Source organism: Protopterus annectens, chromosome 4.part0 (assembly GCF_019279795.1).
Source record: "Protopterus annectens isolate FY-2018-M chromosome 4.part0, PAN1.0, whole genome shotgun sequence".
NCBI lineage: Eukaryota > Metazoa > Chordata > Ceratodontiformes > Protopteridae > Protopterus > Protopterus annectens.
The window spans coordinates 73,368,805-73,396,063 of NC_056733.1; the positions used below are offsets into that span (position 1 = coordinate 73,368,805).

Here is a 27,259-nt window from a genome sequence, read left to right on the forward strand (position 1 = left end):
ACTTGATGGTGGAGCTTTCTTGTGCAATGGTATGATGGTTGTGTTTTTAAAACATTGGGGTATGATGACTTGACTCAAAGAGGTGTTAAAGATATCAGTGAGGACATCTGTCAGTTGATCAGTACAGTCCCTGAGTACCTGCTGCAGAATGTTGTCAGGTCCAGCTGCTTTCCTTGGGTTTGCCTTGCATAAGATCTTCCGAACACCAGCTGGTTTGAGACGGAGCACTTCATCATCCTGGCTGGTAAAGACTTTAGTTGCTGTAGTGTTCTTTTCCTCAAACTGGCTAAAATGTATGTTGAGCTTGTTGGGAAATTCAGTGTTGTAATTACACTGAGAAGATGAGGGCCTTGTAGTCTGTTATGGATTGAATTCCTTGTCACAGACGCCTAGACACCTGGAGTCTTTTAGGTCTATGAAGTGAGTCTGAATTTTCTGTCCTTAGGCACATTTTGCATCTCTCACACCCCTATTTAGATTCGCTCTGGCTAACCTAAGGACATCCTTATCCCCCAACTTAATGGCGGCATTGCATGCTCTCAAAAGCTCGTACACCCCACTTGTAAGCTAGGGTTTCTAGTTGGCCCATATGGTGATGTTCTTATTGACTATCATCATCCATACACTTTGATATATATCCCATCACAGACTCTGTGTATTGACCTACGTTAATGTGCTGGTTTTATAGTGACAGCTTCTTTGAACATGTTCAAGTCTGTGCTTTCAAAACAGTCTTGAAGTGCTGAGACTGTTCCCTCTGGCCATATCCTTAATTCTTTCTTGGATGGGTTACCTCTGGTTAATAATGGTCTGTACGCTGGAATAGCATTATAGAGAGATGGTCTGAGTTTCCTGGTGTAGGTGAGGCATTGTCTTAAATGCTAGTTTGACATTGGTATAGACCTTATCCAATATGTTCTCACTCCTAGTTGCAAAATGCACATGCTGATAGTAATGTGGTAGAACTGACTTCAGATTGGCCTGTTTGAAGTTTCCTGCTATTATGTGAACATGTCCGGATTCTGGTTTTGCAATTCACTGATCAGCTGGTGTAATGCTGCCAGTGTTTAATTTATATCAGCACTGGGAAGAATAGATACAGCTGTGATACTAACCCCATTTAATTCCCTAGGTGAGTAGAATGGTCTACATTTTAGCGACATGTACTCTATATTTTTTAGAGCAGTTGAGACCATCTCACAGTTAGAACACCAGCTATTGTTGACATAAATACACACTTCTCCTCCTCCCTGAGATTTCCCACTGAGAGTCTGAGATCTGTTTGCTCGAAATAATGATAGCCCCTCCACATAAACTGCACTATCCTTAATGCTGGCATTTAGCCATATCTATGTGAAGATGAGCACACAACAGTTTCTCATCTTGCTTTGAGTAGTCAGCTCTAGTCATAGGTAGTCCATTTTATTTTCTAAGGAGCAAATGTTTGCCAGTAAAATAGATGAAAGCGCAGGCGTGTAGGGGTTAGCTTCTTTATCTGGAAGTGATACCAGCCCGGGATCTGTGTTTTCATGACCTTTTACATCTCCTTCGTCTTCTCTTTCTGTAACTGGTAAAAGTTGACTCTGCACATAGCACTTCGGACAATGTTTAAGCATGTTTCTTAATTCACAGAGCTCGTAGTGTGTTGTTGGCCTCACATGCCCTGCAGACAGTAACTCAGCAAGCCTTTCACAGAGAGAGCTTAATAGTCGAAGTTCTAGCAGAGTATGTCTTCTGTAATTTAGTTTTACATCTGTATTTTCATTTGATCCTATTTCTTCCTTTAATTTAGACATAAAATTAAGCATATACTGGACATTCTCCTGATGAGCCGGAGCAGCCACAGCCACACTGGGCTCCGCCATCTTGAAAGAAAGAAAGCTAGCCTAGTACTTGCCTATGAACATGTATACCAACTTTGCCCAAGTGAAATTTTCTAAAGTGGGGAGTTGCTTGGTTTGGTGTGACTGCAAAAAAATCTCACATTCTTGCTGGGTAATATCTGTTTCCAGAAAGCCCTCCCATTTCCACTTTAGTAAATGAGTAGCATATTCAATCCACCCACCCACAGAGGTAATAATCTCTTTACCTTCACCTTAAATCCTTTCTTCTCGGGGGGGGGGGTGCATTGTGTGCCAGCAGAGTACTCTTTAGTTGGAGATACTGAGACTATGTAGAGTTCACTGAGGGATAATTTGATTGCAAATCCACAGGTAGTGACTTTATTTTGTGATTCTGTGTGTCGAGCACATCTTTCACAAACAGAACACCTCGTGATTCATCCAATTAGTCCACCACAGCAATAATGTACTATTGCCACAGAGACAGGATAGCCCCACTCAATATGTTCATACTATTTCTGCCTGACTTTCTTTTCCTGTTGTTCTAATCCTCCATGCCCCTGGGTCCCAGAACATGTACGAGGGGTGCCGCTGTTGAACTCTAAGGAGCAGTAGTACAGACAAACTTCTGGAATGACCCAAACAGGAGTGGGAAACTTCCTGCCTTTGTCATTAAATCATCCAATTGAGGCAACCCCATATGTGTGGAAACTAGGAGATCAACCCCCACTTTCTCAGTATGCACAGTTTCCCGTGGGGGGCATTGTCTGGGCAGGTTAGTTCAGGGTTCTTGGCTTCCAGACAAAACTTTACTCCATATCAATGTATTGGAAATGAGGGCTGTACTTCTGTCCCTACAAGCCCTCCACAAGTTTCTCCCTCAAGGCATCATCGCTATCCACACAGACAACATGTTGGTGGTCTGGTATCTAAACAAACAAGGAGGGACCAGATCTTACCCCCTTTGCAGAGAGGCCATGAGGGTGTGGGAATGGGCAGTAGCTACCAAGCGGTTCCTGGTAGCGACCCACATGCCAGGAAAATGCAAGGTATTGGCAGACGGATTAAGCAGGACGATTCTCTCTCCTCACGAGTGGTCCCTGAACAAAACAGTAGCAGCTCAGATTTTCAAAGATGGGGATCCCGTGCTGCGACCTGTTTGCAACACCACAAAACACAAAGTGCAAAGGTTCTTTTCCTTGACTCCAGCGTCAGGGGAGGCAGCTACGGATGCTCTAGTCCAACCTTGGCCAACAGGACTACTTTATGTTTTTCCTCCGGTTCCACTCCTCCCAAAGTCATCCAGAAAGCTTCCCAATTGGGGTCCACAATGATTCTAATTGCTCATTACTGGCCTCGTCAGGTATGGTTCCCCTACCTAAGAAATATGCTCTGGGCGGTCCTTGGTTTTTGGATCTAACTCCGGACCTGCTGATTCATCAGTCGGGAGACAGCACCAGTCCTTCACACTTTGAAATTAACAGCTTGGCTCCACCACTTCCGACCTTAGTCAGAAATCACACCTAGACCCGGAAGTTATTCACATTTTATCTTCAGCCCACAAACCCACCACTAAGAAATTGTATCTCAGTAAGTGGAAGAGGTTTGCTATCTGGGCTCAACTCAGAGGCTTAGACCCTATTACTGCCCCGATACCAGAGGTCTTGAAATTTTAACATCCTTGTTTAATCAAGGATCTTCAGTCTCTACTATTAAAGTCCAACTAGCAGCTATCTCCAAATTTCACGAATCCATAGACCCACCGTTGATGAGCAGCAGATTATGTAAAACTTTCATGAAAGGTGCTGTGCTTTTAAGACCCCCGGTTTTTCATCCTGCGCCTCCGTGGGATCTTGATTTGGTACTGTGCCTTAACATCTTCCCCTTTGAACCGGCTGCTACATGTGAGTTGAAATATCTGTCTTGGAAAACTGCCTTCTTAGTTGCAATTACCTCTGCAAGAAGAGTTTCAGAACTTCAGGCCCTATCTATCAAACCTCCGTACTTGATTTTCACAAGGATAGAGTATCACTTAGGCCTAATCCATCTTTTGTTCCAAAAGTTTGTTCTAGTCTCTGTCTCCAACAATCTCTAGAGCTACCAGTTTTCTTTCCAAAATTTTCAAATGAAGGAATACACCTTGCATAAATTGGATGTTCACAGGCAATTGCGCTTCTAACTAGACAGGACTCAACAAATTCGAAAAACAGACCAATTGTTTGTGTCCTTTTCAGATAATAAATTGGGTAAAACCATCACTAAAGCTACTATTTCCAAATGGATTAGAGATTGCATAACTCAGGCTTATTCCTCTTCAAATAAGCAACTTACAACATCTATCAAAGCTCACTCTACCAGAGCTATGGCTACCTCTATTACGTTACATTCCAAGCTCTCTATATCTGAGATTTGTGCTGCGGCTACTTGGTCCAACCTCACACTTTCATTTCCCACTATAAATTAGATGTGGCATCTAAAGGCGAGCATCATTTGGTTCCACGGTACTCAGGAGTGTTTTCCAGTGAGCCACCCAGGATTCAGGTGCTAGGGGCTGTCCCATCAGTCAGAATGTAGAGATAGGATCACATAACATCTTTTAGTTATGTACTCACCATAACTTCAGATGTTTGGGATCCATCTCAGCCACATTCCTAATACCCACCCTCCTTCCCCCTGCCTTGGAGATCAGAAGAGATGGAACGGTTTGAGTTCTACTATTTTTATCTTGTATCATCTGTCGATGTTATATAAGCAGTGCGTGCGTGTGTGCATGTATGCGGACAAACTAGATCTGGGGATTGGTAGTGGTGCATCCTGGGATATAGTAAGCTCAGCCAATAAGAGACTTCGCTCTTTGGCATAAGCGTGCCGAGTCGGAGCCGAGGGATCGGCTCCGAACCCATCAGTCAGAATGTAGGCGAGATGGATCCCAAACATCTGAAGTTATGGTGAGTACATAACTAAAAGTTTGCATCACTTTTCCTCTAAAACCATTAAATATATATATTTTCAATCTATGATACTGTTATTGGAGGCATTAATTTAGACAGCTGTGGGCGTACTATGGCAAAAAAGCCATGGTTTTCTAAGTAATGTCTAGAAAATTGTACTCAGAGTGCAAAGAGTAGGCGTAGCTACAGCCTTGGTTTGTCATAATGGTTAAGGTGTTTATCTTGCAGACAGAAGGTACAGAGTTTTATTCTCACCTTTGAGGGAAATTGGCGAGGATTAAAATAGCCCACTAGGGTAGCTAGTCATAGTCAAAGTAAATAGACTTTATTGTCATTCAGACTTCACACAGCAGTGCAAACTGAATGAAATGTAATTTCTTCGGACTCAATGTGCAAAACAGCGCAAGACGCATTACAACAGACATTACTATATCACAGCAAATCATTTAGACATAACACCCAAAACATTTTATGAATCTAAAACAGTACATTATTGCACAGAATTCCAGCAGTTATCAGTATTGCACAAGAAGGCTAGTTTCACATTGGTTCGTTTATTGCATCAAAATATGAGTTGAGACTAGCATTTGAGTTATTACACAAAAATATGAGTTCTTATCAACATAGATATCTGCTACACCTGATGGCCATCTTCATGTGTGTTAGTAGTAGAGTTGAGTAGTCTGATAGTCTGTGGAAAGAAGCTCTTACTGTATCTGTCAGTTTTGCACTGCATACTGCGATAGCATTTGCCAGATGATAGGAAGGAAAGCAGTCCATGGGCGGGGCGAGCTAAGTCCTTGACTATTTTAGTGGCTCTGCTGAGACATCAAGACAAGTATAGGTCCTGAATAGATGGAAGAGTGGTCCTAATAATTTTCTTGGCCGCTTTCACCACCCTTTGGAGAGACTTCCAATCCGAAGCAGAGCAGTTTCCATACCATACTGAAAGACTGTTTGACAAGATACTTTCTATAGTGCGCCTGTAGAAGGTTGTAAAAACAGGAAGTGGAATGTTTTCTCTTCTCATTCTTAGAAAATTGAGATGCTGTTGTGCCCGCTTGACAATGGAATTTGTGTTTATGGACCATGACAAGTCCTCCGTGATATATACCCCTAAGACCTTGGGTGCTTTTTACCCTCTCCACTGTGTCTCTGTGGATTGTGAGTAGAGGATGACAAGTCCTCTGCGATATATACCCCTAAGAACTTGGTGCTTTTTACCCTTTCCACTATTTCTCTGTGGATTGTGAATGTTGGATGCACTCCATGGTTCCTTCTGAAGTCAGCAGTTATCTCTTTGGTCCTGTTCACAGTCAGTGCCAGGTTGTTGTTTTCGCACCACACAATCAGTTGGTTAACCTCCTCTCAGTAGGCTGTGTCGTCAACATTGCTGAAGAGACCCAGAGCTGTTGTGTCATCTGCAGATTTAATTGTGTGATTTGAACTGTACCTGGTGATGCAGTCATGGATCAGCAAAGTGAACAGCAACGGGCTCAAAATCAAAACCCAACCCTTTGGTACCCCACTGTTCATAATGATGCTGTCAGAGGTGTTCTTGCCAGCACATACTGTCTGGGTTTTTTCTAGGACGACGTCTAGTATCCAATTGCACAGGGGGGTGCTGATATCCAGTTGAACCAGTTTCTTTATCAGATGGCGGGGGATGACTGTGTTGAAGGCAAAGCTAAGATCTATGAATAGCATACGCACATAGCAATTTTTGTTTTCCAGGTGGGCCAGAGATAAGTGACGTGCCAATGAAATCGATCTACCATGGAGTGATTAGATCGGTATGCAGAGTGGAGTGAATCAAAAGTTGCAGGAAGTATTGATGTTACATAGTCCTTGACCAGCCTTTCAAAGCACTTCATTACAATGGAGGTGAGAGCTATGGGGCAGTAGTCATTGAGGCTTGATGGTGGAGCTTTCTTGTGCAATGGTATGATGGTTGTGTTTTTAAAACATTGGGGTATGATGACTTGACTCAAAGAGGTGTTAAAGATATCAGTGAGGACATCTGTCAGTTGATCAGTACAGTCCCTGAGTACCTGCTGCAGAATGTTGTCAGGTCCAGCTGCTTTCCTTGGGTTTGCCTTGCATAAGATCTTCCGAACACCAGCTGGTTTGAGACGGAGCACTTCATCATCCTGGCTGGTAAAGACTTTAGTTGCTGTAGTGTTCTTTTCCTCAAACTGGCTAAAATTAATGTTGAGCTTGTTGGGAAATTCAGTGTTGTAATTACACTGAGAAGATGAGGGCCTTGTAGTCTGTTATGGATTGAATTCCTTGTCACAGACGCCTAGACACCTGGAGTCTTTTAGGTGTATGAAGTGAGTCTGAATTTTCTGTCCTTAGGCACATTTTGCATCTCTCACACCCCTATTTAGATTCGCTCTGGCTAACCTAAGGACATCCTTAGCCCCCAACTTAATGGTGGCATTGCATGCTCTCAAAAGCTCGTACACCCCACTTGTAAGCTAGGGTTTCTAGTTGGCCCATATGGTGATGTTCTTATTGACTATCATCATCCATGCACTTTGATATATATCCCATCACAGACTCTGTGTATTGACCTACGTTAATGTGCTGGTTTTATAGTGACAGCTTCTTTGAACATGTTCAAGTCTGTGCTTTCAAAACAGTCTTGAAGTGCTGAGACTGTTCCCTCTGGCCATATCCTTAATTCTTTCTTGGATGGGTTACCTCTGGTTAATAATGGTCTGTACGCTGGAATAGCATTATAGAGAGATGGTCTGAGTTTCCCTGGTGTAGGTGAGGCATTGTCTTAAATGCTAGTTTGACATTGGTATAGACCTTATCCAATATGTTCTCACTCCTAGTTGCAAAATGCACATGCTGATAGTAATGTGGTAGAACTGACTTCAGATTGGTCTGTTTGAAGTTTCCTGCTATTATGTGAACATGTCCGGATTCTGGTTTTGCAATTCACTGATCAGCTGGTGTAATGCTGCCAGTGTTTAATTTATATCAGCACTGGGAAGAATAGATACAGCTGTGATACTAACCCCATTTAATTCCCTAGGTGAGTAGAATGGTCTACATTTTAGCGACATGTACTCTATATTTTTCAGACCAGTTGAGACCATCTCACAGTTAGAACACCAGCTATTGTTGACATAAATACACACTTCTCCTCCTCCTTGAGATTTCCCACTGAGAGTCTGAGATCTGTTTGCTCGAAATAATGATAGCCCCTCCACATAAACTGCACTATCCTTAATGCTGGCATTTAGCCATATCTATGTGAAGATGAGCACACAACAGTTTCTCATCTTGCTTTGAGTAGTCAGCTCTAGTCATAGGTAGTCCATTTTATTTTCTAAGGAGCAAATGTTTGCCAGTAAAATAGATGAAAGCGCAGGCGTGTAGGGGTTAGCTTCTTTATCTGGAAGTGATACCAGCCCGGGATCTGTGTTTTCATGACCTTTTACATCTCCTTCGTCTTCTCTTTCTGTAACTGGTAAAAGTTGACTCTGCACATAGCACTTCGGACAATGTTTAAGCATGTTTCTTAATTCACAGAGCTCGTAGTGTGTTGTTGGCCTCACATGCCCTGCAGACAGTAACTCAGCAAGCCTTTCACACAGAGAGCTTAATAGTCGAAGTTCTAGCAGAGTATGTCTTCTGTAATTTAGTTTTACATCTGTATTTTCATTTGATCCTATTTCTTCCTTTAATTTAGACATAAAATTAAGCATATACTGGACATTCTCCTGACGAGCCGGAGCAGCCACAGCCACACTGGGCTCCGCCATCTTGAAAGAAAGAAAGCTAGCCTAGTACTTGCCTATGAACATGTATACCAACTTTGCCCAAGTGAAATTTTCTAAAGTGGGGAGTTGCTTGGTTTGGTGTGACTGCAAAAAAATCTCACATTCTTGCTGGGTAATATCTGTTTCCAGAAAGCCCTCCCATTTCCACTTTAGTAAGAGTAGCATACTCAATCCACCCACCCACAGAGGTAATAATCTCTTTACCTTCACCTTAAATCCTTTCTTCTCGGGGGGTGCATTGTGTGCCAGCAGAGTACTCTTTAGTTGGAGATACTGAGACTATTTAGAGTTCACTGAGGGATAATTTGATTGCAAATCCACAGGTAGTGACTTTATTTTGTGATTCTGTGTGTCGAGCACATCTTTCACAAACAGAACACCCGCATTCATCCAATTAGTCCACCACAGCAATAATGTACTATTGCCACAGAGACAGGATAGCCCCACTCAATATGTTCATACTATTTCTGCCTGACTTTCTTTTCCTGTTGTTCTAATCCTCCATGCCCCCTGGGTCCCAGAACATGTACGAGGGGGTGCCGCTGTTGAACTCTAAGGAGCAGTAGTACAGACAAACTTCTGGAATGACCCAAACAGGAGTGGGAAACTTCCTGCCTTTGTCATTAAATCATCCAATTGAGGCAACCCCATATGTGTGGAAACTAGGGAGATCACCCCCCCCACTTTCTCAGTATGCACATGTTACTCCTACTAATTCTAAAGGGCTTACAGTTACAAATAAGATTACCAAATACCTTCTGAAGAGTCTTTTAAAAAATGTGAAAATCTAATATGGGATAAATGCCTAATTAAAAACAAAACTTTAGGGAGGATAAACAATTTGCCTAAATCTGCAAAAAAGGGAGGTTTCATTTCTTCGGATGGGCAATAGTAAGCCAAAGCACTCTGAGAGCAGAGTTATCATCCACTATTTTTACCATGTTGAAGTTCATTTTCATGCCCAGGTATACACAATCAGTCATTACCTTCACAGGATGGCCGTCCTTATTATGGAGGTGGTGCTCGTGATCAGATTAAGTGGAAACAAAAGAAACTTCTTAGCATTAATCTGTAACCCTGAGTAATGAGCAGAGGTTTGAAAAGTGTGAAAAAACTGAGACAAGATGGCTGTCAGGGTCCCTCATCCATAGGATGCAGTTGTCAACGTCCCACAACAATAGATGACCCCCCCCCCTTTACTAGTGAAGTCTGACATTGATTGTCTGTTTGCAAGGATACATCAGTGGTTTGTGCCACCGTAATAAAAACCAGAGGTGATTGAGGCCATCCCTGTCTAGTGCCATAATGTACATCAGTTGTATGAAAACACTGGGTTTGTGTAGATTATGGCAGGGGGGTTGCAGTACATAATGCTACACATATGAATTAACTGTTATGGGAACCCAGTTAATCTCTTACTTTGTCGTAATAAACTTACACTGAAATTAATCAAACACCGTAAGGAAATCTAACAACAGGGCTGTGAACAGTGACTGCAAGTTAAATTGGTATTGATGGATATTTGACCAAAGTCAAACCAAATCAGGTCCAGCCTGTCTCCCTGTAATAAAGCCCTAATGATTCCAGTCTATAATATTTATATCTTTACTAGATCTTTTGGCCAGATTCCTGGCATATATTTTCAGTTTTACCTGGAGAAAGGAGATGTGTGTATAGTAGCTGGGGTCAAGGGCATCCCTATTGGATTTGGATAGCATTACAGTTTTGGCCCTTATAGTGTCTAGGGGAAACTGCCCCTGATTGAACCATGCCCTATAGAAGGATAGTAGGGGGATTTATAGTGTCTAGCGGAAACTGCCCCTAATTGAACCGTGCCCTATAGAATGATAATAGGGGGATTTATAAGCCCCATGCTAAACTGCTTAAAATCCACAATGAACTGTCTAAGCCAGGGGCCTTTCCCCTTGTCAAGTTTGTTAATAGCCATCTTGATTTTGTGTGACCTGGAGGGGCTCTTTAAGACAAGCTCTATACTGATCTGACAAATTGGGGAGATTAAAAGGCGACATAATGTCTCACTGTCCTGTTCCAGATGACAGACCCTTCCCTGCACCACTTAACGCTACTCATCAGCTGACAAGGTACCTATTCTGGTGGAATCTGATATTACCTCTCCGGCCTAATTTCTGAGGGAACATATCCACAGTTCCATAGTTCTCTCACCACATTTGTGGGCTAGAGGTTTCGTCCAGTACAAAAGCTTCATCCTCCCCTGTCTATTTGCCACCACTTGACACACTAATCTTTTGTACTCTCTTACGCTCCTTAAGCTTTTCCTTTAGTACATTACCCATTTCTTGGCTCCCTAAGTTTAGCATTCTACTCCTTACAAAGATCCTTAAAACTGTTGAAACGTTCTCTGCAAGACATTTTAAGCACCCCATTTGGTTTCCCATCTCGTTGCTGTGTATAATTTCTCCTTCCAAAAATCATTGATCCAGTGTTCAGTCGAGAAGGAGAAATCTTTGTGTCTGTGCAAAAGTGGGTCTATGTTTCACTTCAGCAAGCACTGCCTATGAACTCCATGTAAGCTTCACTGTAAAATGGTCAGAGAGGGGGGTCCTGATATGATTTTCCTACCTTGATGTGATATTTTTCTACTCAAAAATCACATATCGAGCTCACTAGCAGCTTTCCCAGAGCTCCCCACAAAAGTATACTCTTTCCATAGGATGGAATTTCTGCCAGGCGCCAATTAAGTCAAAGCGGGAGGGAAAGTTAAGTTCTCCGGTCATGTGTGGCATTCTGTTTCTACCTTATGGGATTCTATTCCAATCTGGGTCGAGGACTGCATTAAAGCAAACCCCAACCAGCAATTGCCTCCTGAGTCCTTAGCCAATAGATTTAATTCAGTGAAGTGAAAACACTTCCAAATTACTGGTTTTATCTTCATTGGGGTTATAGTAATTGGCAACAGCAGTGAGCTGTTACTGAATTTAAGGATAATTCATCTTCCCTACGTGTCATCCAACGTCTCCACCTCCCTCCAATCTAATAATTCATGCACCAGGGTGACCACTTTCTTCTACCTTAGATGTTGAAACACAACTTAGATATTTAGCCCTGCCCCATCTTCTCATAACGTTTGTAGCACAGCTTTTCCTGATTTTAAGATCTTGCAGCATAACTACTTTAGGGTTCGAACTATTAATGTGTTTGAGGAGTGTAACTGCCTAAATAGCTATTGATGCACACTTCACATTCCATCTAATGCAAGACAGTTCAGCGAATATGGTGATCCCTTTAATCCTACCTGTTCTATAAGGATCAAGACTATTATGTTTACTTTTTTGAGTCAGATGATCCTCCCCTGTATCCCTTTTGTCCTAACTGAAAAGTGCATGTCTGTATTCAACAGTGGTCTATGTATATGTATTTGTTTTAAATAATTAATTTAGTTTTGTCCAGTGTACAATACATAACTTTTTGTTTACTCTGTGTGTGTGTGTGTGTGTGTGTGTGTGTGTGTGTGTGTGTGTGTGTGTGTGTGTGTGTGTGTGTGTGTGTGTAACCCAGTTGATAGTTCTTCCACGGCTATGGCCACTGGTACTGTTTTGAGGAGGTTTGCCTGACTGTGTTCTCAGGATCTCCCAGATTAATAAAAAAAATTTCAGCCCACATTTTGTAAGGGATTCTCTAACCCCACATCCAATTTTAGCAGTGAGGATAAACAGATGTTTAAGAAGAAATTGCAAGGGGGGGGTTCCAAAAAAATAATTCAGTAACCACCCCTCAAAACCAAGGACAGTCCAACAAATCAGAATAACTGTTTAAAGGACCTTGTTCCCCACCACTCATTCTGGCAGTCCCTTTTCCCTTCCAGAAAGTCTGAATCTCCTCTTTTCTTTTACTCAACATTTTCAAGCAAATGGGTTCTGAAGATCATTCATCAGGGTTACAGATGGCAGTGGAGGAAATCCTTCTTTTTCGGGGGGGGGGGGTGATTCCTCATCCACCAGACCAGACTCTTTTATTTTCCCCCTGTTCTTCAACACATGTTGTCTCAGGGAGTGATAGAAACAGCTGCACCTTACCAGGTCGGGAAAGGTTTTTATTCAAGAATGCCCCTCTCTCATTTTCCATAGAGACAGGGTTTCTTTGAGAACTAATCCTTCTTTTGTGCCTAAAGTGATATCTGAGTTTACTTTAAGCCAAAATATCCTTCTCGTCCCAGTTTTCTTTCCTAAATCTAGAAATGAGGAAAAAGATGCTCCATACCTTAGACAAGTCTGTTGCTGTCTTGACAGAACTAAGTCTTTCAGATCTTCGGATCAATTGTTCATTTCTTGTGAAGGTAAGAAGGGACAACCTGTGTCAAAACAGATTATTTCCAAATGGATGTGTAAGGCTTTTTGTTATACAGGGTTAATGCCTACTGTACCAGGGCCTTGCCTTCATCTATGGCTTTTTGGAAAGGGTTCGATTCCAGAAGTATTCTAAAAGCTGCAACTTGATTCTTTGTATATACTTCTACAAAGCAGTATAAGCTTGATTCCTTCCCTAGGTCTAGATCAAGTTCTTCTTCCACCTCCCAAATGTAGCAAGCTGCTGTGGCAGTGATCAATATTATCATTGCTGCAGTGACAAACATAGTACAGTTATTTAAGTGAACTTAATGCAACAGTAGATGTTTAAATGATCATTGCTACAGTAGCCTCTCCTTCCCTACATCCCCCCTGTTTTTTTACATGTTTTTTATGCCAGGCTGTGGACATTTTTTTTTATTATTCCTAGCATTGTCCTTTTAGGGTTCAGACCCCTCTCTCTCTTTCTCTGTCTGTTGGCATGAAAGCTCTGAAGGGCTTTGTGCCAAAACCTTTCTTTTTAGCCAGCTCAGCTTGAGCTGACTAATAGTTTGGGCACATGGAAGGTGCCCTGAAGCTTTTGGAAGCTGGCCAGCTGTTGTATCCTATGCAGGATATAACTTGTATAGCTAAGATTACTGCAGCAGTTATCCTTCAAACATCTACTATCATGGTAAGTTTACTTGTACAACTGTACTTTATATCCTGTCAGGAAGTATTAGCTATTCTGTGGTTTCCTTTAAGAAGGGTATTTTTTTTTTCCCTCCATTATAAATTAAAAAAAAACTGCAGAGATTCAATACAGTGATATGGTGGCTAGCATTGCTGTCACCATAGCTCTTAACCTTCCATCTTCAGTGTGTGGAACACTTCCTTTTATAATGTGGAACAAATGTGCAAAATTTTATTATTATTATTTTACATTTGTTAACCGGGGGTTTCTGACTGAGCCAAAAAGGCCCTTTTTCAGCAGAGGCCCAGGGAGAAAAGCTCCACAAAGAAAAATTACAGACACATTTAGTTATTTAGACATGATCAGTATACACACAAATTATAGGAGACATGTTTTTACAGTGGTATGTGGCACATAAACAGTTACAGTGGAGAGAACAAACAAAAAATTATTAATTTTAAAAATAAAGGTAATTAATAGATTTGTGGTGTACAGCTGAAATTTGGAACATAGGTAGAATACATACATAGTACAGAAGTACAGTACATACATTGTAGATTAGCCAGTGTTTGTGAGTAAGATTGAAAACTATTATCAAGTGCTCTAGATTTTGTATGTATGTGTTATCTGCTTTCACTAGCCTGGGGAGCAATCATGGCACTGCCAACTTTCCTTGAGATGTTGCCTGATGAGGTCTTTAAAGGAGGCTTTGGATGGTGTGTTTTGAATGCTTGTAGGGACAGAGTTCCATTTTTTAGCCACTGAACTACTATATAGTGCATCTCCAAAGCTATTGTAGCTGTTGGTGACTTCTAGTAGTAGTTTGCTTGATGATCTAAGAGGCCTTTTGGCTGAGTGATGTTGTACTAGGTTTTTGAGGGCAGGATACTTATTGGGGAGGTAATAGATAGAATGACAGAGGCAGAGCTGATTGTAGGTTAGGAGGTTGGGCAGTTCAAGCCAACGGAGCTGTCTCAAAGCAGTACAGTGATGAGTTCTATATGAGCAATTTGCAGCAAAGCGGGCAATTCTGTTATAGCAGGCTTCCATTTTGCTTAGTTAAGTTTTGTTGAGATTAGTCAGAATGGGAGATGCATAGAGTAGGGTGGATAGAAGTTGGGAGCGAGCAATGGCTGATCTTGTGTTGTTGGTAAGAAATGGTTTGATACGGTAGAGCGACCCCAGTTTGGTATGTACTTTTTTAATAGTTAAGTTGAGATGACTATCAAATTTTAGGTGGGAGTCTATGGTTATTCCCAATAGCTTAGCCTGTGCCACTGGAGCAATTGGAGTAGCATTAGTGAAGTAGATAGTGAATTGACTGTTAGTGTTTTTGTTAGAATTGGTTAAATAAATACATTTGTTGACCGGGAGAGTCCGACTGGCGACAGGTCCGTTTTCAGCGGAGGCCTGGGGAGAAAAGCTCCACATTGAGTATTACTTGCATTATATAGTTAAAAAACATAGCATTTAAATATAGACATTAGTCCAGCTAAGGACGCAAGACAAGAATAAAACATAGATGTAAAACAGCTGTAGAACATAGAACAATTTTAAAATATGGTGACATATACTAAACCTGTATGTATGTGTGTATATGCGGTGGTGGTGCTGCAGTAGCTTTGTCGCCTCATAGCAAGACGTTGTCCCGTTTGATTCTCAGCTAGAGCGTCTTCTGTGTGGAGGCATAAGTGAATGGGGCGTGCCTTCGTTGAAGGTTGTGCGTCAGGGCTGGTAAACCGGTATGTAAAAATCCACTACCAATCATTAGCGGACCGGAGTTCCGCTGTGGCGACCCCTAACCGGGAAAAGCCGAAAGCCACAAACATGTATGTGTGTGTGTGTGTGTGTGTATACATATATATATATATATATATATATATATATATATATATATATATATATATATATATATAAATCTGGTATCAGTGAATGAGAGAATGAACATTGTGTGGAAGACTAGAATGAAGCTTCTCATTCTGCATTTTGTTAATTTATTTTTGATTTACTGAAAGATTTTGTTTGCCTTTTGTTTCTTGCCTTTTTTCCAGTTAGTAATAAAACTTGTTTGGCAGTAGTGCTGCACTTGCTTTGGGTAAGGTTTATGCTGAGGAATTAATTGATGTAGTAAACGAATTTGTGTACAATTCTAAGAATATGTATACATCTATCTGTGCGTATTTTCTCATACTGACACCTGGCTATTTGAAAAGGACATATTTTTTTGCGAAAAACGTAGAAAACAGTAATAGCAAAATAAACACAGATTCAAGAGCTTGTAAAGGGTAATAACATCAATACATTTCTCTTTTTTATTTTAGACGTCTTGGAGCTGAGCTTGGGAAAGCTGTGGTGTACCAGGACTCAAACGGAGGTAAGGCCTGCCTGCAGAAATCTGCATGCCACTAAAATCACATTTTGCTTTTGCAGCTCTTCTCACTGATTTAATCCCTTGCCAAGGGCACCAGGGCATCATCTTGACTAACAAATTCTCTTAAATTAGTAGGCAGCAATCAGGTTTCTAAATTTAACAAGATTCCTCTCTGCTTCTGCTGTCTGCTTCCACCAGACTTGCTGTTTAACGGAATTTGATATTTGATGTTTAAAAGTTATTCATCTATTTTTTTGTATTGCTTTATTTTGCTAATGTGGGGCGTGTGTTTTGAAAATACTTTGATTTCACATTTGGGGTTAAATACCAGTTGTCTTTTACTATTTGCAGTTGAAAGGTTTGAAATATGATAGCTTTCCTCTAGCTAGATCACTGGTTTGATTGTTTGTGTGTACGTGTAGGATGTTTTACAACTGTGTGGTCATTTTCTGACCTCATAACCTTGGGTATGTCACTGCTATGCTTTCGGCTGTATTAGTTGTAGCTTTGAAAGTTGTTTACAATTGTATCATAATAATGTATGTTGCGTCTCTTCAACATAAAATCAGGCTTGCAAATGGAAAAAAGATAAAATGCATTTTTACTTAACTGTATTCTATGATGGTAAATTTTCCCCAGTCTTTAGCAGTTATATGATTGAGAATATATCTTTGTTTAATTTATGTGTATTTTTTGTGAGCGATTTTAAAACTATGTTCTTGTTTAGTTTGACAATTGATAGTCATGCATTTTGCGGAATTAGAAATGACATTCCTGTCCCCATAGTGCAGATTTTTGACTTGACATAGTTCGTAATTTTAGTACATTAGCAACCTCCTGTCATGTGTTTTGATTATAAGTAATACAAATGTATGCTTATTGTGTTTTAGATTACATAACCATGGCCAGGAATTATTGCCCTTGTTTTCTGATCTTTTATCATTTTAGAAGGAAAATACTCTGTTGACCATCACTCATTCATATATTAGTCCTGGTTTGGAATTTCTCCAGCGACATCTCTTTTATGCATAGGGTAACAACCTTCAGAAACATTTAAGACAACCATGCCCAAAAATGAAAACAAAAACAAACAAAAATGCCTTTCCCCTTGTCTTGGTGATCTTACATAATCAAGTCTGCCCACTTCAACCATTAAGACTAGCTGCAAAGTTCAGCACTAGAAAACTTTCACAGGCTAAGATTCTTCCCACACTCCCATAATGCTGTGTGAACCTTTCCTTTTCAGATCTTTTTTGCCCTCGAACAGGTTACATCAGTGAAAGCGGCCCAGGGTTCTCTGTGGCATTTTGGCAATATTTGTTTGTTTATTCACTTCATGACTTATTCGTTACATAATCGTTAACCTTCTGACTAATACACGTGAGATCTTTCTTTTTGAGAAAGTTTCCTATGGGAAAATTAGTTTAACTTTCCCTGTTGTTGTGACAGCTAGTAGAGTTATTACTTGGTGATTTTTCCCATTTTGATTTTTAATATACTTTCTACTTTTTGAGTTGCTTCAAAACCTCTCATTGATATTTGATGTGGTGTCTTTTTGGATTTACATAATACTTTCTTTAGTGACAGGATATAGAAACAGTCAGTATGTAAAACATGTGAAGTCCCTCCTGAAGATAAGTACTGTTTTTATTGTGTTTATGTCCTCATTTACAAGAAGTGCTTGAATGTACTGAGTCTAGGACTTTAATGGACATATGAAGCAACTTAATTTTTAAGGGACCACAATGTAGGGAGGTTTCATCAGATGAGGCTAATCTTAAGAAAAGACAAACATGAAGAGGACAAGAAGGGACAACTAAATTCTTCCAGACTATGACCCATTCCTTAAAATAAATAAATAAATAAATCTAGGATTAACACTCAATCACCACTGAATCCAGACTGTTTAGGGGTTTAATACTGAGAAAATATCAGGTCAGGTGTATCTCTTCTCAAGTTTCTGTAGTGGAGGAGGTAGCTCCTAGAAAGAGCCTTGGCAGTGCTTTTTCTACGTCTGAACCTGAATTACCAAACTTTCTTCTGTCCCATCTTCACTCTGCCTAGTTAGTGTTGACATTCCTCTGTCTATGCAGTTCCCCTGAGTCAGTGAACTTAAGACTGTGAGAAGACAATGAAAGTAAGGCCCAGTTAGAAAGAAAGAAAAAATAATAGAGACCAGTTCTAGATCTTTCTTTTCTTTTCTTAACCTGTTTGCAATAGTGCCAGTGTTCAAAATTATGTCACTTCACAATTTGTTACCCCTTCTTCCTCTTTAAAGTTTCCAGATAATACTGGATTTAAAATATGCTTATCACATCCCTATTCATCCACACTTCAGTAGTTTAAGGTTTTGTATGTCTGGATTACATTATCGGTTCTCTATTTTACCCTTTGGACTATCAACTGCACCAAGAGTGTTCACAAAGTGTCTAGATTCAGTAATAGCTCATTGCAAACTACAGGGTGGCCATATTTTTCCATATTTAGGCAATTTGCTTGTCTTTTTAGACTCTTTCAAACTGGCTTTCTCTTGAGTGAGAGATCTCTTATACAAGCTGGGATTCCAAGAAAACTTTCAACATTCTTTATTGACTCGTTCACACAGGATTGTGTTCTGGGGTATCAGCTAGACACCTCAGATCAAAAAGATTTTCTTCCGAAGAGAAAAGTAAATTTAACTAGATTTATTTGGTTACTGTGAAGGAATACTTCAAGATTGTGGGTCTCAGGCTCTCACGGCATCTATGCTTTTCATGAAACCCCTGATAAACCTCCACACGAGAAAGATAAAATGGCATCTGAAGTCTCTTTGGTCACAACACCAACATCCTTTGTCTTTTCAAATCCCAGTGCTGGGGTTTGTCAGAATTGAAATCACTTGATGGAGACAGTAAATTTCCCTAAATCCAGGTCTCCCCCTTCTCCTTCCCTCCTGCAAAACAGTCAGTCACCACCGACTCCTTGGACTTTGCTTTTGGAGCAGTTTCAGGAGGGATAAAAGTGCAAGGTTTGTGGGACATGCCAGCACATAAATATAAATGAAATTCTTGCCCTGATCAAGGCACTCAACTCCCCTCAATCATGCTTAGTCCCCTGAAGATCTTCATGTTGTTGTAGACAATACCACAGTCATGTGGTACATCAACAAGCAAGGGGGAGGCAGGTCATACCCTTCTTTTCAAACTAGTCATGTTAGCTTGGGATATGGCTTCATAGCACAGTCTCACTCTGCAAGCATCCTACATCATGTTAGACCAAATTTGTATGGTAGACAAGCTGACCAGGACCAGGGAACACCCTAGCGAATGGAAATTAGGTAAGGGAATCTTCTAAGATGTGATACATCTATGAGGAGTTCCTCGATTAGACATATTTGCCTCCTCTCTGAACAGTCAGCTAACAAGACACCAGGACTCCATGCAAGAAGGCATGAAAGGCAGATGCCTTTTCCAGCCCCTTTCCTTGGACAGAAATGTCACTGTATGCTTTCCCCCATTTCCATTGATAACCAGGATGCTTCTGAAGATTCAGAAGGAATTCCCAAGATCATTGTGATGAATCCTTTTTGGCCGAAGCAACAGTTGTTTTCCTTTATTTTGAAAATGGCCAGAGGCAATTACTACAAGCTTCCTCACGGAATGGATCTACTCGTACAGGATCAGGGGGTGTTTGATGCATCCGACCCCAATCAACTTAAGCTGACTGCCTGGATGATAGGGTCTTAATTCCCTTTAGGCATCTGTTTACTGAGGACGTGCAGCAGGTACTAATGGAGGCAAGAAACTCTGCTTCTAGGAAATCATACATAAGTAAATGGAAAAGGTTTTCTAGTTGGTGAAAACAGTAAAACCAGCACCCATTCTGAGTTAATCTCTGGTTTTACAGTATTTGTGTAAGTTACTGTCCTAAAGGCCTTTCTTATTCCTCCATCAGGATTCATTTATTAGTCATTTTAGCATGTCTGCCCATGGATTCTCCTCTTTCAATGTATTGTCATGTCAAAATGTTTTTGAAAGAGGTTTTGCATAAGAGACCTCTAAGAAAACTGGTGACCCCTCCTTGGAATCTTAATTTTGTGTTAAGACTCAAGGAACCTTTTTGGCTAGGCTTATGTAGGCCCCAGGGCTGATAACCTAGTACCTACTTATGAACCTATGAGAAGCTAATACTTATTCTGTTTAAACCAGCAAATCTAGCTGACTTGAGGTTCTTAACATGGAAGACTGTTTCACTGATTGCTCTGACCTCAAGAAGAGTAGCTGAACTGGGAGCTCTTATGTTGAGCCAGCCCTGTCTCATTCTCCACAGAGCCAGTTTTTTTTTTTTGAGACCTAATCCTTCTTTTATGCCTGAAGTGGTATCCGAGTTTATTTTAAGCCAAACCATCCATCTCCTCTTTTTCTTCCCTGAACCTAGAATAAGGGAGAAAGGATATCCCATACCTTAGATGTCTCCGGTGCTATCTTGACAGAATTAAATCTTTCAGAGTTTTGGATTAGTTAATTTATTGCAGAGGTAAGAAAGGCAATCTGTGTCAAACAGACTATTTTCAAATGCTTGTCTAAGTCTATTACATTTTGTTATTATCATCAAACTGTTCCATGCAGGGTCAAGGTCCACTCTACCAGGGCATTGGCTTCATCTATGGCCTTTTGAAAGGGTTGAATTATAGAAGTATTCTAGAAACAGCAACTTGGTCCTCACTGTACATTTTTAAAGGCATGTTTAAAGCTTGATTCCATCTTTAGTATCCTGGACCATTCTCCGTCCACCTCCCAAATGTTGCAGGCTATGGGAATCCTACCCATGTATTTAATCCTTCTGCAGCAGTGATCATTATGGTGAACATAGTACAGCTGTGTAAGTAAACTTGCCATAACAGTAGATGTGTGAGTCAGCACTGCTGCAGTAGCTTCTCCTTCCCTCCATCTTCCTCCTTTTTTGGTGTGTTGTTTATGCCAGGGTTTGCTTACTAATTTTTTTTTTGCCATTTCTAGTATAGCCTCCCGCTTCCTGTTGGCATGAAAGCTCTGAATGGCTTGGTGCCCAAACTTGTCTTTGTAGTCAGCTCAGCAGGATATAAGCCATATAGCTAAGGCTACTGCAGCAGTGATCATTCACATATCTACCATTATGGTAAGTTTACTTCCACAACTGTACTTTTTTCCTCTGGTCCTAGTGTGGTAAGAGCAAGAGAACTTTGTTCTTTCATCCAATCTCGAAACCTCTTCATTGGATCCATGTTTGGCACTAGTAGACTGTAGGCCAGCACCTCTGTTGGAGGTTACATTGTCAACACTGATTTTAAGGATCAATTTTGCTTCAGAAGTCCTGTCAGTGTCTGTATTCTTGGCATTGCTTTGTCATTTCTGTTGTCACCCTGATACCCTTTGGGTCATTTTAGGTGTCATTATCAACACTGAGTCCTCTAGCCAAAATCTGAATATGCCAGCATTGGTATTGAAGCAAAGGCTGTAGACTCAGCATTAATTTCTTTGGCAACAATGTTCTTAATGAATTCAGTTTTGGTGCTGGACATCTCAGCAGTGCACTTTATGGAGATGGACCTCTCCTGTTTGGGTTTCTACTTCTCTGAAGTACAGGCTAACACAGAAGTCCTCTGGCTGACGAAGTTCGCAGATGACTGCAAACTAGGAGCCATAGTCAAGTCCCCAAATGATGTGGACATCCTACAGAAGGGCCTCACTGAGGCAGATGCCTGGTGTCAGAGCCATGGCCTCAAGCTCAATGCCAAAAAGTGCAGTGTCGTCCCCTTTGGTAAAAACTCTGTACCCATGAACTACCTCATAGGCAGCAATCGACTTAACACCGAATGCGTGATAAGAGACCTTGGGACCCAGGTGGACAGTAGTCTCTCCTTTGATAGTCACATCACCACAGTAGTCAGGAAGTCCTTCTACGTGGCACACCTCATCATAAAAGGGTTCTCATCCTGGAAAAAAGAGGTCATTGTTCTGCTCTACTCGTCACTCATTAGACCCTTTATAGAGTACAATGCCCCTTTTGGAATGTACCTCACAAGACATCTGCAGCAGCTGGAAAGGCCACAGAAGTACCTCACAAAGAGGATTACTGGCCTCAAACAAATGCCCTACACTGACCACCTCACAAAACTCCAGCTTTTCTCCGTAGCATATTGCCTACTCCAAGGTGATCTCTGCCTAACATATAAAGCTATGTCAAACCCAGAGCTGTTGGACATGCTACACCTAAAGAAATCCCAATCCCTCCAAGCTACACACTCTAGGGACCTAAACCTTGTCACCACAATAAACTGGACACGCTGGAGGGATAGATTCCTGTCCCAGAGACTTCCTATACTCTGGAACAAGCTACCCATCTATGTCAAGCAAAGTTCTTCATTAGCACTCTTCAAGAAAAATCTTGATGAGTGGATAGGAAATAGGAAATACACCCCGGGGATCACGTCTGTGTCTCTGCTGCACAGTGGCACAGGAAAATAACTTTCTTGGGTGGCGTAAGCAATGGTACCTTGCTGGCTAGGCTTACGTAGGCCCTTGGGCCGATAGCCTAGTACCTACCTATGAACCAGTTGATGTCTGATCAGTCCTTGGATCCTTTAGCCCCTGCATTTCCTCACCAGTGAGGCAGAGGAGTGGAGACCTGATGGTGGGATAGATGTGCTTGGACCAGCTTCCTTGCCCAATGACTTTTCCTCTGTTACTGTGCAAGGAAGAGGAACCACATAAACTATTTGCTACAGTTTTCCACCCTGGGCACTGATGTGCCCTATGGATAACATTCGCCTTTGCCCCCTGTGGACTCCTGAGTTTGGAGAAAAACTACACCTGATGTGAAAGAGGGGTACTTAGACAGTAAATCCTGTTTAAACAGAGAAAGAAGTCCTGTAGAAGGCTTTTCATTCATGTCTGCCTTCTTCATACGTACTTTCCTCTGTAGACAAGATTATTGACCTTGTTGTAGGCTTGACAATATCCTGATGATGTAACTTCCATTTCAAGGATATAGACCATCTGAATCTGTAGTGGTGGCTGTGACCCTAAAGAGATGCTCTATCCTTCTGACAGTGTCAGGATACTGTATCATTTTGGGAAGTGCATATACATTTGTCATGTTTTTAGTCAGGTTGCTGAACTGTTTATATCACAAGATCCACCTTGATTATGAGGTGGTTGAAGAGATGTCCTGCACACTCTTAACGCTGCTGCTTTACGCTCTGTGAAAAGAGTCACAAGCACAGACAATTTCTGTGATATTGGACATCGCTGTGTGATTGATTCACTGTGCAGTTGGAATAGTGAGGACAGCTAGAACAAACATTATGATTTGTAGGCATGCTCAGCTCTGCATCATGGCAGTGCTGAGAACTTCAAGGTAGCCATCATCAGTGCCCCCTTTTTATGGTATTGACATTTTTGGACTGAAGGTGAAAATGACACTGGAGAAGAGTGAGTTTGAAGGCAAGATGTTCAGTGTTTGGCACAACATTTTCTACTCCTCAGTAGGCAGTAGGCATTTTCTTAGATTCAAAGGAGTGCTTAGAAGTTTTGATTGAGAAAGGGGTGACAGAAAAAATTCAGTTTGCATTCTGACAGAAGCCAGTGCAGATGTGGTGCTCTCGAGTATAGTCACTGCCAGTGAGAAAGAATTAATTGGCAAAATCAGGGGTTCCCCAGTCCTCCTCTTGGTGGTAAGATGCAAAAGCCCTGCGGCATGGCCTCAGTGTGCCCTGCCTGGAAGCAGTCTGGTATTAAATGTCCCCTCCACTTAATTACATGGATGGCCATCATGCAGGACAGAGGTCCCATAAATCGGAGAACAAATGACCGAAAGAATGGACTTACATATACCAAGTCTGAAATGCTGTGTCTTGGAATATTCCCCTTTCTCCAAGGTATGGTGATCTTGGAGTTGGTATGTTTAAGTTCAGGGAGTGTGGAGTGCTTGCCTTCCTCAAAAAGAAGTTTAAAGGAGAAGAGCAATTTTCAAAATTTACTCTTCTCATGTGTTTGTTGTGTTTTTGTCGGCTTGCCTGCACTTGGCATTTTGAGTGGCTACATTTTAGTAGGGAAATCAGGACAAATTGATAAGGACCATTATATCCAGGATGTTCTTCGTGTTTCACTGTTGCAGTCATCACATTTGAGTTATCTGCTTGCAGTAACCCTCAGTAGGCCTGATTAATAAAGTCTTGGGTCCTGTGTCGGTTGCTGTCTCTTCTTCCATGACGTCAGGTCGTTAGGGGTATAAAACATGCAGCCGATGCCATTACACCAGTCTTTCCTGCCATGTAGTGCCTGAAGCAGAAGCAGTTCGCAAGTGCCAGTTGGCTGACTCCTGTAATTTTCATTTTCGAGTTTCAGAATCGAAGTCTTCAACTAAAAGCTAAGTACCCCATTGGGGAAACTTTTTCTTGCTCTTAACCAATGTCAGTAAAAGTAAATAATTGCATTACTTGTGGAAAGCAAATACCTCATAAAGATTTTCATTTGTAGTGTATTCCTTGCCTAGACTCTGACCACGATGTACCTCGCTGTTGGTTTTGTGCCTTATTTAAACCACAAACTATCCGTCGTTGGTATATTTACGCTTCTAAATATTTTGGTGCTCGGTTCAGTTATCCTGATATGTCTTCGGTCAGCCATCCGACTACCGACATTCTGAAAAAACGCAAAGATAAAGACAGAGACAGGCCGCCCAGGTCCAGAGCTGCCGACGATGCTTCTCCTAAGCCAGTCACCAATTTGCCGGTACTCATTGAGGTGCTTTTGCAGCCCCTGATTCCTGTTACTTCTAATTCGCAGGCGTCTACGAGACCCATTCGGAGTCTGGTATGCCGCGAGATGCTTCAACTGAGGAACCTGCGGATGCCTCTACCTTGGATGGGTCCAGAGCCGTTGTGCAGGCACCGGCTTCTGAGGTTGTATTCAGGCCTACTGACTTGCGGATTAAACCGACGCCATCTTCCTCTTCAAGGCCTAAATCTCGAACCATGCCTAGAAAACTGACGCCCAGACCGCATGGTCAGGCCTCTATGCCTAAAAAACAAATGATAAGAATGGCTGAATACCTTATTACTTTAATCAGGGGAAGCCAGCCTTCCCCTCTAAGAGACCTAGGACTAAGTTTGTTTATGATACTTCTGACCAGAATTCTGAATTTTCTGTTTCCTCTGATGAACAGGATTTACCCTTATCTACCTATGAGGATTCTGATGCTGCGGACTCTGTGCCCTCTGCTCCCTCCCCCAGAGGATTTCTCTTTTGGTGATACCTTGCATACTGGGTAAGTCAGGATTTTTCTGATTCTAAAAAGAGGCTTAGGGATTTCTTACTCCTGCCCCAGCACAGGCCTTTAGCCATACCTCCTGTACTAGACATAGTTGATGATGCATTTGCAAAATCTAGCTTGGCCCCTGACTCTTTACCTCCTGCTCCCAGAAAACCTGATAGATATGACAGGGTCCCTGACTCTCACAAGTTCCTTTTTAAAAATCCTACTGCGGATCCTGAGACCATTTCACAGGGGCCCAAGGGCATTAAAGCTACTACTGCCAAAAATCCTACCCCCTCTGATAGAGACTCCAGGGTGCTGGACAGATGGGGTAAGAAGGTATACACTTCTGCAACTCTGGCCATTAGGGCCCTAAACTGTCAATTTCATATGTTAAAGTCTCAGCAGCATATTATTGGATTGCTTAAACAGAAAATTATGTTGATTCCTGAGTGTGCTGAAAATAAGGATTTACAGGATTTACTGCATTCAGCTGAACAAGTTGGAAAACATACTTTGCAATGTGGTTTTGATTCTCTAGAGGCATCTTGCAGGGCTACTGTAACTGGGTCTGCACTTAGAAGGCATGCTTGGCTTAAGGAGCAATCCCTACCTGATCATGTTAAAGCCAAATTACTTAATGATCCCTTAAACCAGGACTGCCTGTTTGGCAACAAGGCAGAAGAAGTTCTTAAAAAGATGGAAGAAAAAGCTAAATCTATGCAAACTGTTAAAGATTTTTTACAAGTACAACCCCCAAGATTTAGTAGACATTGGCCTTCCAAGAATTGGTCCTTTCCTGCCTCTTCCAGACCTTCTCAGTCCAAACCCAGATCCAGCAGAGCTTCCAGACTGCAGTCCCAGGGTACACACAGGACTAAGCAGTGGAGGGCCTCCACTTCCAAATCTGGGAGTAGTAAAACTTCCCCCTGTGGTAAACTGTCTCAATGACTTTTTAAAACCTCCAAGCACTTATAAACTGACTGAAAGATTGCTCTTCATACAAAGAACTGGGAACTCATTACCCAGGACAAATGGGTTTTAAATATAGTGTCCCAGGGATACAGATTTCACTTCCACACGTTGCCAACACCAAGCGGGTGGCCAGATCTACCCCCAAATCAGTGGGCAGAGGCCCAAAAGCAAGTACTCTCTCTCTTAAGCATGGGGGCTCTTCAGTTGGTACCAGAAGAGGAAAAGGGACAAGGTTTCTACTCGAGACTTTACCTGGTACCCAGAAAAGACAGTTCATGGCACCCTATCTTGGACCTGTCTACTCTAAACATCTTTTTGGTGATTCCAAAATTCAAGAGGCTGACTCTTCACCAGTTGCTTCCTATGCTAGGCAAAGATGCGTAGTTGGCAACACTAGATTTAAAAGAGGCATACCTGCACATCCCAATCAGGGAGTCTTGCAGAAGATACCTACGCTTCAAAGCAGGCTGCCTGGACTATCAGTTCTCTGCCCTGGCCTTTGGCTTATCTACTGCGCCCAGGGTATTTACAAAGTGCCTAGCTCCAGTTATCGCATTTTGCAGGCAAAGAAATATTCAAATATACCCATACCTGGACGATTGTTTAATTCAGGCAGAAAGCCAGGACATATTTTTGAATCATCTGGCCTTTGTACAAAGGGTGTTAACTTGTCTGGGGTACACCATAAACAAAAAGAAATCACACCTGGTACCCTGTCAACAAATTATATTCCTGGGAGCAAGCTTGAATACAACTTCCCAGATGGCTTTCCTCATGCCAGAGAAACAAATTCATTTGACAACCTACTTCAAACAAGTGGCCACAAAATCCCTGCTATCTGCAAGGCAAATACTGCAAGCCTTTGGGTTCATGGCCTCCTGCATTCTTCTAATTCCATATGCAAGATTGCATATGAGGAAACTACAATGGTATCTAAAAAGCCTGTGGTGTCAACATTCTCAGGATCTAGTAGCAATAATTCCTATCACACCTTGCCTACGCCTAGAGTTCCTTTGGTGGGCAGATTCCCGCCACCAAAACAAAGGACTA

General features: G+C 41.6%; 1 protein-coding gene across 1 annotated transcript in view; it reads left to right on the forward strand.

Moving 5' to 3' along the window:
* PRPSAP1 (phosphoribosyl pyrophosphate synthetase associated protein 1) overlaps window positions 1-27,259 on the forward strand; it is a 785,329-nt gene that overhangs the window by 170,879 nt on the left and 587,191 nt on the right. The window contains exon 2 of the mRNA XM_044068098.1: window positions 15,909-15,961. Coding sequence (XP_043924033.1) covers window positions 15,909-15,961 — 53 coding nt within the window. The remainder of the gene's footprint in view (window positions 1-15,908; window positions 15,962-27,259) is intronic.